Below are 19,408 nucleotides of genomic sequence, written 5' to 3'. Positions count from 1 at the left end.
TTTCCATGTGAAATTTAAAAAAAAAAAACTTCTTGGTCATTAAAGATCTTACCAACTTTGTAGAACAATTATCTCAAACCTAATAACTTCAGTGTTTAGTACTGCTCCGTGGATAATATATTTGTTTAGTACCTACGATTTCTACTTTCATTGCTTTGTTCCCTTGTCCTGGAGTTTCTTATCACTTTATCAATGCCAAATGTTTTGCTAGTCGGATCAGACCAATCAATTCAACCAATTATTAGAAATCAGAGGTAAACCTAGTCTGGTTTAACCAGTAGAGACATTCTGATCGAATCAAACTATATACTAGAACAATATATTAGAATGAATATACAATAGTTTTTGCTTGGCTGTTTTCAACAAAACTTGCTTCATCTTTTCTCTCGAACAAGACATCCTACTTTACCTAAAACTAGTCAGGTCGATCTCAAGTCTCAACCTCTGGCTCAGTTGGGTTTGAAACCTCCATTCTAACCTACCTTCCAACCTCAAGTGGAAAATGTCTATTGTCGCTGTGCAAAGATAGCTATGTTCAACTTTACTTCGGTGAAAAAATGTAGAACTATATAATTATATAATACATGTGCTATTAAATTACAGTGGATGAGGCTACCAAGTGTAGATGTTATAAGGGTCCTCAAAGAATTAGTTGTTAAGCCTAATGGCCAACCAAAATCCTAAAAGATTTCTACAATCATTCTTTGATTTCACAGAGAGAGAGTCTTCCCCTAACTCAGGCTCTCTCAAGATCAAGAGCCTCTTCAAGGGTTGCGTCTTTCGGTATGCCAGTCATCTGATACATGCCCTTTCTAAGAAGAAGTGGAGGCGGCAAAGGAAGGGGCAACAGTTCGAGTTGCTAAATCTGCAACTGAACTGGTCACCCCCACATGTCATCAGTCCCATCCCCGAGCTTCCTGTCTTTGGTGAGTTAGATACTTAGTTTGTGCTATGACTCTCCCTGGAATTCAGCATTAATTTTGACTGAGGATGGTGATGACAAAGCAGAGATGTCGCTTGCAGGACACCTCGAATGGGTTGAGGACGATTTGGAGGCTCTAGGGGAGGAGGATGGAGAGAATGAGATCGACCAGCTTGCAGAGAAGTTTATCGCTAGCTGCCATGAGAAGTTTAGGCTGGAGAAGGAGGAGTCTTATAGGAGGTACCAAGAGATGCTGGAAAGAAGCACATGAGGAAGTTAAATATTGTTCTTGTTATGTTCCTGTTCATAGCTAAGGTTCAAATGGAGATAAGATGCTTGGGTTGCAAGACCAATTGTAGAGGTGAATAATGTCATCTCTGCAGGTATTATTGCCTCATCTTTGCTCAAAAAATGAATACCGAATTTTATGCAAGACTATACAATTAGGTCAACATAAGATGGAAGAAAAAATATGCAAAATGCTAAGTATCACCAGCACCAATAGTGACGTTGTTAATTGTGCACAAATAACTCATACGAAATGTTTAGAAACAATTCTTCCCTAGTGATATATAATGAATTGAATCCATGGACAAGAAAATCAGAACCTGGTTCGATATCTTATGTTGTGAATCTTGGGCTGTCAAGGGCAAGCCCCATGGTATTCAAACCGTTGTCCACATAAACTACAGAACCAGTCACTGCTGAAGCCAGAGGTGACACCAAGAACGCTGCCGTGTTGCCAACTTCCTCTGCACAAACATGTCGTTATTTGAACAGGAAGAAAAATGTGGAATGGAACTGGGATGCAATACAATAGAAATTATGCAGTAAAGCTTATGGTTTCAACCTGCACGCAGTTCTTTCTGCAATGGGGCGTTAGCGTAGGAATAATCTATCATCTTTTCTATGAATCCAATAGCTTTTGCTGCTCGACTTCCCAATGGCCCTGAGAACATATTAACATAAACAAAAAAGGAGGGAACATAATGTTTGCATGCACATACTAAACGCAACGAAATTCAAATTGGTAGAAACTCTCTTTTTTTTTCTTGGTCATTTGGAAATCTAAGTGAACAAATATTTAATAAGAGTAAATGAAACATCTGAACTTGATGTTAGATTTTGAGGAATGTTTTAAGACAATCGCCTTATGATTTTTTTACTATTTATTTGATAAATATAAATTCACTATTTGAGTGCATATTATATATTTGATTGTCTTAAACTCATTTACTAAATGTCCGCTGATCCTGTCCGAACCAGGAGTCAACGGACACTGGGCACGTGGCGCTCCCTGCTGGATCCTCGAGCGCTCCGGCGAACCTGCAGCAAAACCGAGCCGGGAGAGGTGTCCCGGCGACGGCCCTCCGACGCTCAAGTCAGGCGAGGAATAACGAATAGGTGGCCTCAAGATGAAGATTTTTCTCCCATACCTCCGGTGAAGAAATGGAGGCCTTATATAGACCTCTCGAAGAAGCCTGGGCGCGCCAGTCGAAGCAACCACCTGCCTTTGACCATGCCCAGGTATGGGTCTGTCAGAAGGGCCATGCCCAAATATGGATCTGTCAAGCAGACGTCCATGAGACCATACTGCTACTGTATCAACCTTTCCATGATGTGACGGCAAGATCCTCCAAATCATCAGACATCCTTCTGTTGATATCCCATATCCCGAGCTGAGCGCATAGGCCGCTCGGCCACCTTTGTACCCTCGCCCCTATCCTGTCCGAATGGACCACCCGATCGGCCCTTCGGTCCCAGCCGAGCGGACTTCCGCTCGGCCCTTCGGTCTTCCGCTCGGCCCTTCGGTCTTCCTGCCTTGGCGTCGGAAACCCAAGCCCATGGATGGGTTATCTCTAGCTCCGCTCGGACCATTACCCGCTTGGCCAGCCCTCCATCCGTCCTTAGGTTGGGACCCTTCAGAAGGTGGGCCCCGCATTCTTACCGCCGGATCACTTGCCTTCCCTTCAAGTCTAGTCGAAGGAGGAAGTGAGTCCGACTGACTGGACCATATGTGTCCGAGCGGGCGGTCGTCGCCTTTCCGTTGCTTATAGTATTCGTGGGGCCGTTCGGCCCTTCCTCCAAATTCAGCCGCTCGGCTCTTCGTTATGGTGGTCTTGTCGCTCAACAGGAATGTTTGCTTGTCTAAATCTTCTTGAAAATCACACAAATCCTCTCCATTAAGTCGAAGCATGCGCAGTATGGGCGCATTAATTGCGCTTGGTGACAGAGCGCCACGTGTCGACCATTGTGTGACGGCGGCGTCACTTACGATGGGACGCCTCCGTTTAAAATGGACGACCCGATGGCGTCTTTGTTTCCCGTGACCTGGATCGGACGGTGGAGGCCCATCGACTTCGGCCGTATAAAGCCTTAGCCCTCCTCCGCCTACGCATCTTTGCCCGTGCTTTGCCCCCTGCCTCTTCTGTTGCTGCGGCCTCCGGCGATCCAGCTCCTGTTCTTCGGCAGCTACCATCTCACCGGCGATCTTCTCCGCCCATCCCCTTCTTAGTGAGCCTTCTTTCCTCGCTTACCAGGTCTTTCCTAACCGTTTTACCTCTCTTTCGTTGCTATCCTTTTGTCTCTTCGAGATGGCGAGCTCTTCTGACCCCTCTACCCATGTTCACGGTCCATGGTATATGAGTATGGAGAGTCGGTTTGACGAAGAGGGCGCTCGGCGTCTGGTTCGGACGTACGGGATCCCAGATGACCATGAAATAATTATAGCCGGCCCAGCCGATCGGCCCCATGACCCGCCGACCGGCACCATTTGTTTCTTCTGGACGAATTCAGGCGGCCTTAGGTTTCCACCCATCGATTTACTATTTTCGTATCCCGCTCGGCCAACTAGTGCCAAATTCCTTTAAGCTGCTGAGCGGAGCGGTCGTCCTCTTCAGCTGCAGTATCCCTCTGGACCCCAAAATATTCCACTTCTTCTTCTACCCCAAACAATCCAAGCCGGGCACTTTTATTTTCCAAAGTAGAATAGGCTTTAAATTTTTCGATAATATGCCGACCTCCAACAAACACTGGAAGGAGTTTTTCTTTTACATCCGACTTCCCGAGCGGCCAGCATTCCGAACCGGATGGCAGACCGCTGTGCCGACTCGGTAGGAGCTTGGCAAGTTTAGAAGACCCAGCCTATCTTAATGCGGTGACTGGTTGTCCGGTCGGCGATACAAGATCGACCGATTCTGCTCGAAGGGTGTTGTATATTTTCGGATTGTCTCCGGTTCGGGCGAATCTCCCCTTCCGCATGAGTAAGGACCCTTTACTCCCTGGTCTTTTTGTCTAATTGATTTTAATTTCTTTTATTGCGGTGAAGTCATGTGGCGCTCGAGGCTACCGTAACCTGAAATTGAAGTCGTGGAGATTGAGCGGCTACGAAAAAGAGCTCGCGAGGACTCGTCCCAGTGCCCGGCGGATGAGGGAGGCGCGATCGCCACAAGCAAGCGCCCCATCAGCGGAGGTTGAGGCGGATCTATTTCCTCGGCCCTGGGCGTTCCCAGGTTGGAGATCCACCATTGGAGGTTGGTGAGCGTCGAAGACCCGACCTTCCGACCAAGAGGGAACCACGGTAGCCGATCGGCGTAACCGCTGACCTGCGCCCGCGGTCGGGACCCACAACCGCTGTCGCCTGACCCTCGGCTCTCCTCCCGAACTGCCCGCTTACGTCGGTTGGTGAAACTTCCACCGTGGGGAGCCTTTGCGTGACGCGGTTGAAGAAGCGCCGTCGGCCACCTACCATCAAGACTACCCTCCGATTCCGTCGGAGGAATATTTCTTGTCTACCGATCGACTATCGAGCCCGTTCACGAAATAACCTGATGGTCCGCTCGCTAAGCTCTTCGAGGATGCCCCCAAGCAGCTCGGCGATAACAATATGGGCCACTCAGGTAAACCCATCTTCATTCTCGTGTCATGCTGTTGTTTGATTCCTGATATTATTATTTCCCTTACAGCGCTGGGCTGAGCAAATTGCCACGAGCCATCGGCTAGCCGAGTTGGAGGATCTCCTAGAAAAACTCCAAGTATCGGGAGGTCCCACGGCCGAGCGGGAAAAACAAGCTCTTGAGGCCAAACAGAAGAAGGCTGCCGATCTGGCTGTAGAGGTGGTCCGACTCGATGACTTGGTGAAGAAGCGGGACGGGGACGTGAAGCACGCCAATGGTCGGAAGAGGCGGGCAATTGCTGATCTAGATAAAATGAAAGTCGAAGTCCGGGCCCTAGATCCGAGCTGGATGACGAGCGGGAGATCCGTTCGGCCGAACGCACAAAAGCTGAGATGGACTTGAAGGCTGTCGAGATACCTTAACGCTTCCGGCACTCGAAAAATATAAGGAGGCGAGCCAAGTCGGCTATGTGAAATACCTCCGCTCGGGCGCTTTGGCGAAAGTTTGGTGGCAGCGTCTCCTCGACCTTCCTCGGTGGTCGAGGTCACTGCAGTGCTTTAAGAAGGGCGTCTTCCTGTGACTGAGCATTCCCCTCGGCGGCCGTGATTGTGACATCCGGACACCTTCTTTAACTTTGAAGACCCCAGTGAGGCGAGTTTTTTGAGTGCTTCTGTGTTTCATCCGCTCGGCGGATGTAAAATTTTTGTATGTGCCGTTCGGCGTAATTTTTCTTATAATGAAGCGATGTTCCTTTGCTTGTCTTCCTACTCATTGTCCATGATATTCTTACATTTGCTTAACGTTGATGCTTAGCGTCGGTCGTGTTCTTAAGCATTCTCCCTCACGCGTCCGATCGGCTTGGCTCGTTGCATAAAGTCCGGCGAGGAGGCCTACTCGCTCTGCACGTATCCTGCCTGCGTGAAGTCAACAAATGCCGAGCATCGAAGGACCAACCCCCAATCGGGCCTGAATGTTTTAATATTTGTAGTTTCCACGGTTTCTTACTCTGATATTCGTTCTTCGGCGCGGATGTTTATAGCCGATCGGCGGCGCGGATGTTTATAAGCCGTCGGTGCGGCTCTCGATTTTAACGGTGCTTGCCGGTCGGCTCGGTTTTATAGCGGTCGGTGCGGCTCTCGATCTTTAGCAGCGGTGCTCGTCGGTAGCGGATGTTTATAGCCCGATCGGTAGCGGCTCGATTTTGCCGGCGGTGCTCGTCGGTTTCCTTCGGTTTTTATAGCCGGTCGGTAGCGGCTCTCGATCTTTGCGGCGGTGCTCGTCGGCGCGGATGTTTATAGCCGATCGGCGCGGCTCTCGATTTTAACGGCGGTGCTCGTCGGTTTTCCGCTCGGATTATTTATAGACGCCGGCTCGTCTCTCGATATTTAGTCGCTCGGCGGCGCGGATATTATAGCGGTCGGTAGCGGCTCTCGATCTTTAACGGCGGGGCTCGTCGATTCGTCGCTCGGATTGTTTATAGGCAGCGGCTCGTCTCCGATATTGCGTCGGAGCTCGGCGGCGCGGATATTATAGCCGTCGCGGCTCTCGATCTTAACGACGAGGCTCGTCGATTCGTCCGTTCGGATTATTTATAGACGCCGGCTATCGATATTTAACGTCGGAGCTCGGCGCGGATATTATAGCCGGTCGGCGCGATCTTTAACGACGGGGCTCGTCGATTCGTCCGCTCGGATTATTTAGAGGCGGCTCGTCTCTCGATATTTAACGTCGTCGGCGCGGATATTATAGCGGTCGGCGCGGCTCTCGATCTTTAACAGCGGGGCTCGTCGGCGCGGATTATTTATAGCCGATCGTCTCTCGATATTTAACGCCGGAGCTTGGCGGCGCGAATATTTATAGCGGTCGGTAGCGGCTCTCGATCTTTAACGGCGGGGCTCGTCGATTCGTCCTCTCGGATTATTTATAGAGCGGCTCGTCTCTCGATATTTAACGTCGGAGCTCGGCCAGCACGGATATTATAGCGGTCGGCGGCTCTACGGTTTCTTGTCTGAGCTGAGCGGGCTTCGGCTAACTCCTTACGGTCGGCGACCTTGGCCTTGTGACTTATCTCGCGTTTGGGCGGTCTTTGTGCGGAAACGAGCACGGAGTCGTTGCTTGCGAATATAATCGATTGGGGGCCTTCGCGGGCGCTGGCTCGGATAATCTATATGCCCCTTCCACCCAGCTCGGAGAGCGTACTCGCCGAGCGGCTCGGGTCTGCTTCCGTCCGGAAGTTACTGGGTCTTCGATCCTTGAGCGCTAGGCTCGACTCATTTACCTCCGGCCGCGCGGCTCGGGGACTTCGTTCTTTTGTTGGCGATGTCTTATTTGTTCTCTTGATTTTCGTTTACGCATTTAGTATTGATCGAAAAAAGTCGTAAGATGATTCGTGACACGCCTTTCACTGCCGTAAGGTGGAGGTGGTTCGCTCAGATCATCTGTCGACCTTCCTCGTCCTCCGGATGTCTGGCGGCGGAGCTTTCGATGATTACGAAGGACTGCCCATGGAGCTTGAAGCTTGCCGGCGTCGTGGCCAACCGGCGACTTTCTTCGACGGTCGCGATCCGGAATGATCGGGAATATGGTTATAGTTTTGCCATTCGTTGTCGATCGCCATCGAGCAGACGCCTTTGCCCTCTCCTCTTCTACAAAATCCTCCGTGTTTCTCCGTTCGGCGTTGTCCTCATCGTAGCTACGGATCGGCGGACTCGGCAAACTTGGCCGGAATGCGGCCTCGCCACCGTATACAAATGGAGCAGTGTGACTCTGTCCCTTCTTTTGGCGTTGTTCGGATGGCCCACAAGACGCCCGGCACTTCATCCGCCAACTTCCTCCCAAATGGTCGAGCCGAGCGCGAGAATCGAAGGCCTGAGCCGGTTGACCGTGAGGATAGGCCACGGATGTGAAGTGTTGCTCAATCGTAGCTCTTGCGATCCTCTAACATCTTCCACGTGAGCTGCGGTTGCCGGACACTAGTCGGCGAGGATCGAACCAAACGAATGATGTGTTGCGGATGATTTTTAACCATTTGTTGATGATCTTTCTTGCGGCTCGGCCTCCACCCACTTGGAAAAATAGTCTACCGCCACTAGTAAAATTTCCTCACTGCCGTGAAATGGAGTGATATCCATTCCCGTTGGTGAGCAGGCGTGAAAGCGCTGTGCCGTTTCTTGATAGGTCGGTGGGAAGTTGTGATACTTGGCGTGAAAGCGGTGAATCTTGTCGGCGTCTGTTTGTAAAGTTGGCGAAAGTATCCGGCCAAGAGGATCTTCTCGATGGCCGCCCGGATGACCCGCATGATCCTTGATGTACTTCTTGGAGGATGTGAGCCGAGTCTTACATTTCAGCAACGGGCGCGAGAATGCTTTCTTGTAAAGCTGATCTCGATGAGTGTAAACCGGCTCTTCTTGGTGCGTATCATCGGAGGTGTGGTGCCGACGGAGAAATTCTATAATAGGTGTCCTCAGGTCGCTTGGAAGCGTGAGGCCTTGCATCCGATCGGCGTCGCCACCGTGATGCTTTTGATTGGTTCTTTGAATGGCGGCGGGTGTTATTGAACTCGCGAGTTTGGCTAACTAATCTGCTTGCAGTTCTCCGTTGGGGATCTTACGTATAAGAACCTCTCGGAAAGTAGCTTTGAGCTTTTGAAGGCCTCAGCGTAGAGTTTAAGCGAACACTATTGATTTCAAGGTGCGAGAAAGTTGTTGGTGCTGCGAATCCGAATAGAGAGTCACCGGCCGCACCACGTGCAATCCATTATGAGAGCCTCGTACTACTGCCCGTTGTTGGTAGCACTGGTAATCGGTAGGACGGATGAGTGCATCTTTTCTTCACGAGGTGAGAGTAGTAAGATTCGATCCACTTCCGTAGGTGGAGGATCCGTCCATATATTCTCCACATGGCTTCCTGCTCGGCCTTTGCACTTGATCACAAAAATCCCGGATTGGGCTTTGATCGCAGGCGGGGCTGATATTGGATGTCAAATTCACTTAATTCAGTCGTCCACTTGATGAGCCGCTGGATTCAACAATACTCTTCCGAGTGGACTGTTCGTCCGGACGATGATGGTGTGAGCCAAGAAATGCGGTCGAAGGCGCCGAGCGCAAAGGCCAACTTCTCGAGCCCGGTGTAGCGAGATTCAGCATCTTCAAAATGTGGCTTAAAAAGTACACGTGCTCTTCGCCTTCGCCTTACTTGAGCCTACAGATACTCGTCGATGACAAATAAATATAAAGTGACTCACCCCGATCGGCTTGGCAAGTAAGATGTCTTGATTCTCCGAAAGCTCGGTCACATTCTTCGTCCCCTGGAACTTAGTAGCCTTGCGAGATCTTGAAGAATGGAAGGCTCCGGTGGTTTTGGAGATGAATCTGGACAAGGCAGTTATCCGATACGTCCCTTGTATTTCTTGAGTGGCGTGTCTTGCAGAGCTTTCACCTTGTTGGGATTTGCTTGATTCCCGCTCGGTCACTATGTACCCCAAGCCCTCCTTTTGCTCCGAAAAGGCACTTACAGGGGATTTAGCTTAACTCCGTATTTGCGCGTTCGGAAGGTTTCTTCCGTGTCCTTGAAAAGATCGGTCGCTCGGACGGTTTGATAAGAATGTCGTCCACATAGACTTCGATTCGTGATCCGCTCCTTGAACACTTTGTTCATCAGGCGTTGATAGGTGGCCCGGCGTTCTTCAATCGAGCGGCGTCACATTATAGCAATATGTGCGTCGGCCGTTACGAAGCTTACTTTTGATCTTCCGGGCGGCGGCACTTGATGATATCCTTGATAGGCGTCGAGCATGCAATTAATTCACGGTAGTAGTAGAGTCCATTGATCTATCACAGGCGGGGATAAAATCTTTGGGGTGCTTTGTTTAAGTCCGAAAGTCGTCACGAGACTCTCCACTTGCCGGCTTGGAGACTAATACTACGTTATGACCGGCTCGGGAGCGCCCGGCGTATGTGGCGGCCTCGAAGTTTTACTTCGCCGGATGATGACGTTACGCTCGCTGAAATCCCTTTTCCTGCCTTGGCTGGCAGCGTCCGGTCGGACATGCGATTCATCTTGCGCCGGGCTCGCGAAATTCAGGCGACTCGTATGTCGACGAGACGAAGACATCGTGATTTCGTTGGGCATTGGATCGATTCCTCCTTCGCTCCTCCTCCGGATCGGGCGATAAAAGTCGTGGCCTCCGTCGGGTCGGATGGATCTGAACCTCCTCCTTTTATTCGTATTAAAGCAGGAGGTTTCTCGGTAATGGCATTTACCTCGATTCGAGGCGCCTTCCGAGCAGAGGTGGATTCTGCTCGGACCATCTCGATATAGCATCGCCGAGCTATCTTCCCGTACTTCTCCCACTTTGTCTTGACGGGTAACTTCGTCTTGGTGGAAGGTTGAGGCGATGGCTCGGGAATTCGCTGGCGGTCGTCCCAAAATGGCGTTGTGGGGCGAAGGAGAGTCGACCACGCGAAGTTTATTGTCTGGTCCTACAGCGGCTCCTCTCCCAGTGAGTAGCTGGCGGATCATCGGCCAATTTGGACCTCGTTGCCGTAAACCCGTAGGCGGGGTGGTCGTGGGCGTGACTCGGCTCGATCGATTTGCGGTGATCGAGGCATTCTTGAATATGATGTTGAGGCTCACTGTGTCAACAAATGTCGCGATGAATAGTGTAATTTGCTATTAGCTTTAATGAAGCGAGCGTCGTGGTGAACTTGACTCCTCTAAGTCTCGGGCCGAAAGTGATTTGGTCCACTTGCCCGTTCTCGGCTCATAGGCTGCGTGGACTTCTGGGCCCGCCTTTCGGCTCGGTTGGAGTCTCCTCGGTCGGCCCACCAATAACGTTGATCTCACCTTGGGAAGTATTGTATTTTCCTCTTCCAGCGGACGGGGACCGCTCTCTGGGCTCGGCGATTCTCATCTTGGGGATCGGTGCGTCGGGCGTCAGTGATGTTGCCTCTCGGTGCGGGTCAGGTCGACTCATGGATCCTTTGTCTCCTGTCGATGGGAGGAGGCCGTGGTTCGGCTTTCACGGGAGCGGGATTAGCCACGAAGGGAAGACTTGACAATCCCTCGTGTTGTGCGTGTCCGTGCGGTGGAAGGACGAACATAGGGGTCCACCTCTTCTTTGGTTTGGGTCGGGCGTGCGATCTGGCGTGGAGGGATCGGATTGCGCCCCTCGGTCCTCGTGGTGGCTGCTGAGCGGCATCTGTTTCCGCCTGAGCAGTGCCCGCTCGGTTGGAGTTTCCTTTTTCCGGGCGGCTTGCGCTTCTTCCACGTTTATGTATTCGTTGGCCGATGCGGCATGTGATCGTAATCTCGGGCGGCTTCGGATGAGCGGCCGGAAGACCGTCATGAGGCCTTGCGTGAAGGCGTTCATCATCGTCTCGATGTGGCCATTGGGATATCCATCGCCACTTGGTTGAACCGTTGAATATGCTCGGCGATTCTCTCGGCTCTTGTTTGATGGCGAACAAGTGACACTTTTGTGATAGCGGCATTATTAGCGAAGTGGTGGAGGAAGGCCGTTGGAAGTCCTAAAGCTAGCGATGGATCGTCCGGCGACCTCAAACCACCGTTGGCCGATCCAGAGAGTTGTAAGGAAAAGCGGCACTTTACTCCATCGTATATTGATGGAGTGTAGTATATCAAACTTACCAGATGATCATCCGGGTCCGTTGTACTCACCGATCGTCGGAGGCACGTAGTGCTTGGGTAGAGGTCTCGTAGAATAGCCTCCGAAAATTGGCGATTGATCCGCTTCGGAAGATGAGTCATGGGGAGCTTTCCTTTTACATCGTCCGCCTTGGCATTTAAATCGAAGAAGAGCCTCTATCTCTCCGAGCTGGTCCGAAATAAGGCCGGTGGAATCTGACGGTGTTGGAGGTGCTTCAGCTCGGCCGCCCAGCCGGATGTGGCTTGTTGCTCGGCCGTTCGGCTTCTTTTTTTGTTCCTGAGTTTGCGGCCCTTATCTCGACTAGAGCTTGAGTTCTTAGTCGAAAGCGCCCGTGTGTTGTCGTCGACCTCGTCCGTCGTTCTTGTTCGGATGCAGTGCGTTCCAGACGGCGCCGATTTGATCTGTCAGAACCGAGTCAGCGGACCTTTGAGCACGTGGCGCTCCTGCTGGATCCTCGGCGCTCCGTGAACTGCGTGGCCGGGAGGGTGTCCGTGACGGCCCTCCGGCTCAGTCGGTGAGGAATAGCGAATAGGTGGCCTCGAGATGAAGATTTTCTCCCGTACCTCCGGTGAAAAATGGAGGCCTTATATAGACCTCTCGAAGAAACTGGGCGCACCGGTCGAAGCAACCACGCCTTTGACCATGCCGGTATGGAGTCTGTCGAAGGGCCGTGCCCGAATATGGATCTGTCGGTGACGTCCATGAGACCATCTTCTTCTGTATCGACCTTTCCGTGATGTGGCGGAGATCCTCCGTGATGCGATCTTGTATGCCTAATCATCCTTATTGATATCCCGTATCCGGTGGCGCATAGGCCGCTCGGCCACCTTTGTACCCTCGCCCCTATCCTGGCCGAATGGACCACCCGATCGGCCCTTCGGTCCCAGCCGAGCGGACTTCCGCTCGGCCCTTCGGTCTTCCTGCCTTGGCGTCGGAAACCCAAGCCCATGGATGGGTTATCTCTAGCTCCGCTCGGACCATTACCCGCTTGGCCAGCCCTCCATCCGTCCTTAGGTTGGGACCCTTCAGAAGGTGGGCCCCGCATTCTTACCGCCGGATCATCCGCAATACAATTCATAGCATGTGAGAATTTGTGATTGGATCATAACTTGTGATTATCTCTACGTGTGTAATTATGAGCGTATTGAAATTTCCTAGTCATCGAATTGATGCATTCAGACATCATCAATTTTGTGAGACTAGCACGGGTTATACTCCTTGGTTAGGCTAAGCAACTATTTTCTCACAGGTTGGAAATATTGGGATATCGAGAGTTAAACGTGGATGCTAGTTATGGTAGCTAGTTCATTAGAGTGATTCGCTAAAAGACTTCATATGATTCTCTACATATATAGATATGTCGCTGAAAGTTCTTACTGCATCATGAGTGCAAGTTTCCTTCGACTTGAGGTATACAAGTCATCTTAGTCATGGAGACTTATACTTTAACATCTTAAGCAAGCATCTCATCGAGGTGTGGACCCGGGATGATTAAGTATAAGTCGAAGTGCCCGAAGGTGTTTGGATAGCCCACAGAGAATTCACCGCTCCTTGCGAGGAGACGTATGCCCTATGACCACTCATTATAATTATTACTCAAAGTCTTTGGCCAAAGCATCACATGTTAAGAGTGCGAGACTCTTAGACACATGTACGAGTAATTTGAATTCGCAGAATAAGAAAATATTACTTGGACTAGGTGTGACGTAATCAGCCTAGTAGAGACTGACACATAGACCATGTCCTGAACCAAGTGGGTATAAGACAAGCGAAAGAAACGAGGCACAACTCATAGCTGTTTAAGGGTTTAGAATTAATTCTAAGATCAACTATGATTTTCCGGATAATTGGTGATCATGATGTACTACTAGGTATCACTCATAATCGCTCTATACTTAAGTAGTTAATTGTGGACAGTAAAAATAAACCGGGAACCTATTGGGTCACACGCACTAACGAGTCTTTAAAAGACATAAAACAAGTTAAAGAATAAGATTCTTATATCAAAAGATAAATGTTTGATTGAACCATACATAAAATAAATATGGAAATATTTATCGCAATGGAAGCATGGATGGATCACATCTCTTATGGAAGAGTTGGACCATATTTGGTTTAATCATGAATTAGTCATGAACCAACTTGATTTAGTTGTGAACCAAACCAGGGGGTTAATGGACTAATTTTTAGTTAAGGGATAATGAGTTGGGTTTGTACTTTCTAATCCAACACATTAAAGAGAATTATATATAGATGTAATTGGGAGATAATTATATATAATTTTCATTATTTGGTTGATTGGGTTTTAGAAACCTAATCCTCCTCTCTCTCTCCTCTCTCTTTGTCGCCGGCCACACAACAACAAGGAGAAAAATTCTCGTTGTCGTGACCACCAAGCAAGGAAGAGACATCTTCCTTGTTTTGCTTCCTCTTCTTCCTCTTGATCTCTCTTCTTCGCTCGTGGCTAGTAACTTTCAAAGGAGAGGCTTGTACTCAAGGAGTTGTCTTGAGGAGCTCGGCGTGGATACGAATAGAGGCGAGGTTCGGTGTGTGTTGTAATAAATTAGATTTATTTACGTTTAGTCTTCCACTGTGTATGTTTACAAAACGTGTTTTAGCACATCCAGCATCAGGCATATCCCTTCACTTGAATACAATAAAGCACAAACTGTTATGTTTCACTACTTGTAAAATTGTGAAATATTCACGAACAATTTCCATGGAACATTTTGTTTGACTTATTATGTATTCATAATATAATATATATTTGTAGGTCGTAAAATTGTGAAATATACACGAACAATTTCCATGGAACATTTTGGTTTGACTTATTATATATTCATAATATAATATATATTTGTCGGTTTAGACGTAATGTTAGTTCCCTAGATACTAAACTTTGAAGAAATAATTCGAGCATAGGCTTGCTGAGCTGACTACATGCTTTAGTGATAAATATGCAACTTAAGTGGAGAAAAATAACTACCACCCATCTTGAGTCAACTCGTTTTCCTCATACCCCCCAAAAAAAAAACTACAAAACAAACACACTAATGGGATCAATGATATTTCTGAGAAGTCTATACCTGCTGATATTGTATTTACTCGAATTTTGCCTTTTCGTCCTGCTTCAAAAGCCAATACCTGTAGCCAGAAGTAAATGTAGTGAACAGAAAACAGGTAGTTTAAACCACAAATCATCATCAGTATAGTATAACATTAAAGATCAAGGAAAGCAAATGCACCCTAGTATCACTCTCCAAGGCTGCTTTTGCTGAACTCATTCCACCTCCATATCTGCATATAGATATAAAAAACGGGCATACACAATTTAAACAACTTCAACTGGTTTAACTAGAGAAGCTAGAGAACAGAATATACCCTGGAATGGTTCTTTCGGAGGCAATATATGTTAATGACAATGTAGCACCCCCTGCCACATTGGAGTTTAAAAGTTTAATGGATACAGGCAATTGCTATATTAACATAAAAAAAACAGAATATCAAAAACTGCCTAGCAAGAAAAAATGAATGATAATGATATCCATAAAATCAAGAAAAATATTTATCTAGTGTATGTTAACTTTGTTAGTTTATTTTTTGGCAATCGTACAAACTATCTGTAATGGTGTTTGATTATGCTAGAGATACTAGAGTAGATTGGTATTCCTATAAAATCTTAAAATCATAGCCTGCCATGGGCAGACAGAGTCAAAATATCTCACGTAATGCCTATAATCAGTTCCCTTTGAAAGATCACATGCATCACATTGAAGGGATGTTACATTTATCTGTGGAAAGTGGAAACAGTAAAGAAAATCTGATTTTATTATAGTTAGTCTACTCTGAATATACCTTGGTTCATTATTGGAAGGAAGTGTTGGAGCAATGAAACAAAAGAGTAACTCGAAGCCGAGATTGCAGAAAGGTATCCTCTTCTAGATGTCTCCAAAAGTGGTTTTGTTACCTATTTACGGACACTGAAATTTTGAAGGGGAAAAAAATCATACATGCATGTATGTGCTCAAATAAGAAGATAAAGGAAGACCTCCGGTCCATTAGCAAGTGAATGCACAAGGATATCAATGCTTTCATAATCATTCTTCACAGATTCAGCTACTTCCTGTGCAAACGAGAAAATCATTGAACAATAAGGAGCCAATTTAATTCCACAGCATGACTTTGGTATGAGTGAGAATAAACAAATACAATTGTTCAACAATCTACCTTGACAGTCCAGTTTGAGGCCCCAGCATAACGTTTATTTGCTTTGACCTAAAATGCAATATAACATCAAGTCATTATATAGCGGAAAAGGCAAAGATAAGTTCACTGAAACAGTATCCCAGGCATTTTTTTCCATACATCTTCTGGCACATCCTCAAGAGTATCATAAACTGCATCAAGAGGATATACTTTGGCAATTTCCATAAGAGAACCATTTGGCAATCTTCAAAATAGAATCATTATCATAATCACCCAAATAAAGTTATGAATTGTGTAAGGATATATGTATAAGCTACAACAATAAGGTACAGGAAAAACAATACGTGAATGCTCATAATTCTTGTAAACCACATACCTGCGAGACTCATCAAACTTGCCACGCCTTAAGCTAGTCTCAAAAATGTTTAGAGCCTAAGCCTCAATAATGAAATTTTGTTAGTAGTTATTCAGTATTAAAAGCAAAATGCTATGAGAATGCAAATTCACATACAGGAACCCATGTGCCCACAAGAATTTCTGCCCCAGCAGCAGCAAGAGCCTTTGCAATTGCCCAACCATAGCCATTGTCATCAGCCACACCCGCAATAAAAGCTCTCTTACCTTAAAAAACAGAAGCAGTAACTCACTAAAGATGAAAAGCACAGCAAGCCATTTACCGGTAAATGACAATTTATCATCTTGTAAGCAATGAACTATGCACTACCAAATTTTCCAGTCAATATCATCAGGGAATTCAAGCACTGGAATATCTAGAAAAGTGGTTTTCTTGATCTGGGTGGTGAATATGCAAACACTGTGCACTTAACATTCACTTGAGACAATAATTTTATAAGTTGATGCAACAAATATTTGATTTAAGATGCTAAAATATTTAATATGCTACCACAAATAAAACGGAAAAAATAAAGTATTTTAAATTATACCGAGTGGGAAAGAAATGTATAAAGAATCGAATACCTCTTAGATCAATGGGTAAGCCGTATGCCAATGTTTTCTCAGTTTCCCCAGACATTGCCCTGGTAATGACTCTGGAATGTTTTACAGAAGGTGGATGTCTCTTTGAAAGAGATTTGAGAAAGAAGGCATTTGACGAGCTTGTGAACCCTGGACTGGCTACTTTCAAGTTGAACTGGGAGATTGTTGTCATAGACATGAACACCCTCCTAGAAGTGAAGGCGCAATGGTTTGCTCCTACCACTTGTAAACCGGCAACTGCTGATGCCACCACCATTGTTCTTCAGACACCGTAGCAAACGAACATAAGCCATAGTGGAAACAAGGAGTTTAAGCCAGACGTTAACTGGGTCTCAGTGTATATAGCAAGCATGCATTTTAAACAAAATATTCTATGCACAAAAGTGGAAGAATCACCAAGGTACCAAAAGGAACGCAACAAAGAAACAAATACCACAAACAATGAGACAAGGCACCTTCTTTATCCTTTCAATTTGTCTAACACTAGTTAAAATTTTAAAAACATCCATTAAACAAGATAGGTTTGTTAATGACAGAGCTTCTAATAAGGGCATTATCAGAAAGGTACAGTTAAAACTGATTTGACGCTATAAAATCATCAACCTGTTCTCGATCAATAACCTTATCCACGACGGCGGTCATGAGCGCATCGGAGCACTCCACTCCGAAGCATTATATTGGAACCAACTTGAGGAAATCTTTTACCTGCACTTGCGGCTGGAAGACTCAAATTCGTCGAAGCAGGATCCCCTTTCGATTCGCTTCTCAAGTGGGAAATGGGAAATGGGAAATGGGAAATGGGCGGCGGTAGGCAGGGCGAGGAAGTGCTGCCGATGCGACCTCTGAGTGAAGAGCTCCTCGTCGCCAAGGCGGTGATGGTGGTAACAGTTGAGTGAGGTTTTAGGGTTTTGCGTTTTGCGGATGGTGGATATCGCCGCTCGAGCTCGTTCTCGTTCTCGTTAGAAAGATATGTAATATTTGACAGTGCAGAACTCATTTTAGTCCTTGGACAGTCTGTCCACAGTTTGCTGTTTTCTGTTTTCTTTTCTTTTGTTTTTAAAAAAAATGTAATTTTTATTATTTCTTTTACATACATATTTTTTTAAAAAAATACACATGATATTAGGGGTGTGTTTAGTTTGAAGTTATCTTTGATAATCTTAATTATCTATCTAAGATTATCAATAAAAATTTTATTTAGCTTAAGTAATCGATGATTCTTAAGTAATGTTTCATGTCCAACACGTCAACAAAAGGGGCATGCAACTCGGAATCGGAAAAATTTTGAAAACTGAGATTTTTCTTGATTATAGGGTTAATAAAAAATTTTTACCTAAAATACCCTCGAATAAGATAAAAATATGATAAAAATATATATAAAGAAAAATAAAATTTAAAAAATATAAAAAAACATTAAAAATTTTTAAAAAATAGAAAAAAAAACATTAAAAAATAATAAAATAAGAAAAAATAGAGAAAAAAAACATCAAAAATAGGAAAAAAAACGTAAACAAATAAAAAACCATAAAAAAAATTAAAAATTTAAAAAGTATATAAAAAATTAAAAGCATAAAAAAATAAAAAATAGAAAAAAAAGGTAACAAAAATTTAAAAACTTTAAAAAATGAAAAAAATGAAAAGAAATAAAAAAAAATTTAAAAAACACATAAACATAAAAAAAACATGAAAAAGAAAAAAAAACATAGAGTTTAAAAAAAAAATAATAATAATATATAGTTGGTTTAGTATGTGAAGATAATATAGTAAAATATTAAATTAGTTATTTATTAAAAAATTTAAACAAACAAATTTTTATTGCATTGCTTAGGTTAGATTAAACCAAATAATATTTGATTATGTTTTATTGCTCATAACTTTGATTATGTGATTATTTGATAATCATATAATCAAAATTATATATGATAACTTAACCAAATACACCCTAAAAATTTATTCGTATCCATATTTTATGAGACATTAGAAGTTTATTAATATCTATACTTATCAGATCAAATATACATTTTATCTTATATGAAACGCATTTAGCGTCGGATTATTGTATATTCTTGAACATATGATATATATATAATTTTGGTAAATCTGAGTGGTTAAAATCTGACCATTTAGAAAATAAATTTACTTAGTTAAAAATTAATTAAGCTAGTTAAAAAATTAAATATTATTAATAAAAATTAATTAGGAATTATTTTGAAAAATTAAATATGAAAATAGATGAAAAAGAATATAATTGACTCATAAAATTATAATATTATCCTAAAAATTAGATATAATGACCCTAAAAATTATTAAAAAAATTGTTTTAACGGGTTAGAATGGCATTGTTCATAACTTTTTTTTTTTGGGCAAAAATCAAAGGATCTTTCTTTTTTTATCAAATCGTTGAGGAAACATCCCATTTTGATTTTTTATCAAAAAAAAAATAGTTTTATCCTTATAAAATGACATAAATACTTTCTGACACCTGGTATACTTCTAAGATATGCACTCCCGTGTATTTTTTTTATTGAATCGTCAAAGAGCATCCTACTTTGATTTTTTTTTAATCAAAAGTGAGTCCCACCCCTTGTAAAATAACATAAATACCCTCTAACACATAACATGTTTTTGACGCACACGCTCCCACCTATATTTCCATCTAAATTAGATCATGTTGTACTAGCAACAATTTCATAGTTGCTACATAGTTGTAACAACTACAAT

At 45.0% G+C, this 19,408-nt stretch overlaps 2 protein-coding genes across 4 annotated transcripts; one reads left to right on the top strand and one right to left on the bottom strand.

The window, feature by feature from the left end:
* The first annotated feature begins 305 nt into the window (after window positions 1–305).
* LOC122047711 lies at window positions 306–1,378 on the top strand. 2 transcript variants are annotated; one of them, XM_042609150.1, is made up of 2 exons: window positions 306–926; window positions 1,009–1,378. In XM_042609150.1, exons 1-2 carry the CDS (start codon window positions 665–667, stop codon window positions 1,191–1,193), a joined length of 447 nt encoding a protein of 148 aa, XP_042465084.1. In that variant the 5' UTR covers window positions 306–664; the 3' UTR covers window positions 1,194–1,378. The 2 variants fall into 2 exon arrangements, with proteins under 2 accessions (XP_042465084.1, XP_042465085.1); XM_042609151.1 differs by having other exon boundaries at window positions 344–926; window positions 1,024–1,365.
* Window positions 1,377–17,654, bottom strand: LOC122047709 (enoyl-[acyl-carrier-protein] reductase [NADH] 1, chloroplastic-like). 2 transcript variants are annotated; one of them, XM_042609148.1, is made up of 13 exons: window positions 17,309–17,654; window positions 16,670–16,947; window positions 16,203–16,312; window positions 16,068–16,123; window positions 15,851–15,935; window positions 15,713–15,760; window positions 15,534–15,608; window positions 15,341–15,452; window positions 14,867–14,918; window positions 14,731–14,782; window positions 14,572–14,629; window positions 1,773–1,871; window positions 1,377–1,674 (listed from the first exon to the last, which is right to left on the bottom strand). In XM_042609148.1, the coding sequence occupies exons 2-13, from the start codon at window positions 16,941–16,943 to the stop codon at window positions 1,544–1,546; spliced, it is 1,152 nt and encodes a 383-aa protein (XP_042465082.1). In that variant the 5' UTR covers window positions 16,944–16,947; window positions 17,309–17,654; the 3' UTR covers window positions 1,377–1,543. The 2 variants fall into 2 exon arrangements, with proteins under 2 accessions (XP_042465082.1, XP_042465080.1); XM_042609146.1 differs by having other exon boundaries at window positions 17,393–17,654.
* Between the last annotated feature and the right edge of the window lie 1,754 nt (window positions 17,655–19,408).

The sequence above is a fragment of the Zingiber officinale genome, chromosome 2B (genome assembly GCF_018446385.1).
Source record: "Zingiber officinale cultivar Zhangliang chromosome 2B, Zo_v1.1, whole genome shotgun sequence".
Taxonomy (NCBI): Eukaryota; Viridiplantae; Streptophyta; class Magnoliopsida; order Zingiberales; family Zingiberaceae; genus Zingiber; species Zingiber officinale.
This window is presented reverse-complemented; position numbering and strand designations above follow the sequence as displayed.

Coding starts and splice junctions, on each gene's coding strand:
- LOC122047711 (XM_042609150.1), top strand. CDS start 665: ATGGCCAACCAAAATCCTAAAAGATTTCTACAATCATTCTTTGATTTC. Junction 927..1,008: donor CCCCGAGCTTCCTGTCTTTG/GTGAGTTAGATA, acceptor ATGACAAAGCAG/AGATGTCGCTTGCAGGACAC.
- LOC122047709 (XM_042609148.1), bottom strand. CDS start 16,943: ATGGTGGTGGCATCAGCAGTTGCCGGTTTACAAGTGGTAGGAGCAAAC. Junction 15,761..15,850: donor TTGAGGATGTGCCAGAAGAT/GTATGGAAAAAA, acceptor ATTGCATTTTAG/GTCAAAGCAAATAAACGTTA. Junction 14,783..14,866: donor TCCGAAAGAACCATTCCAGG/GTATATTCTGTT, acceptor ATCTATATGCAG/ATATGGAGGTGGAATGAGTT.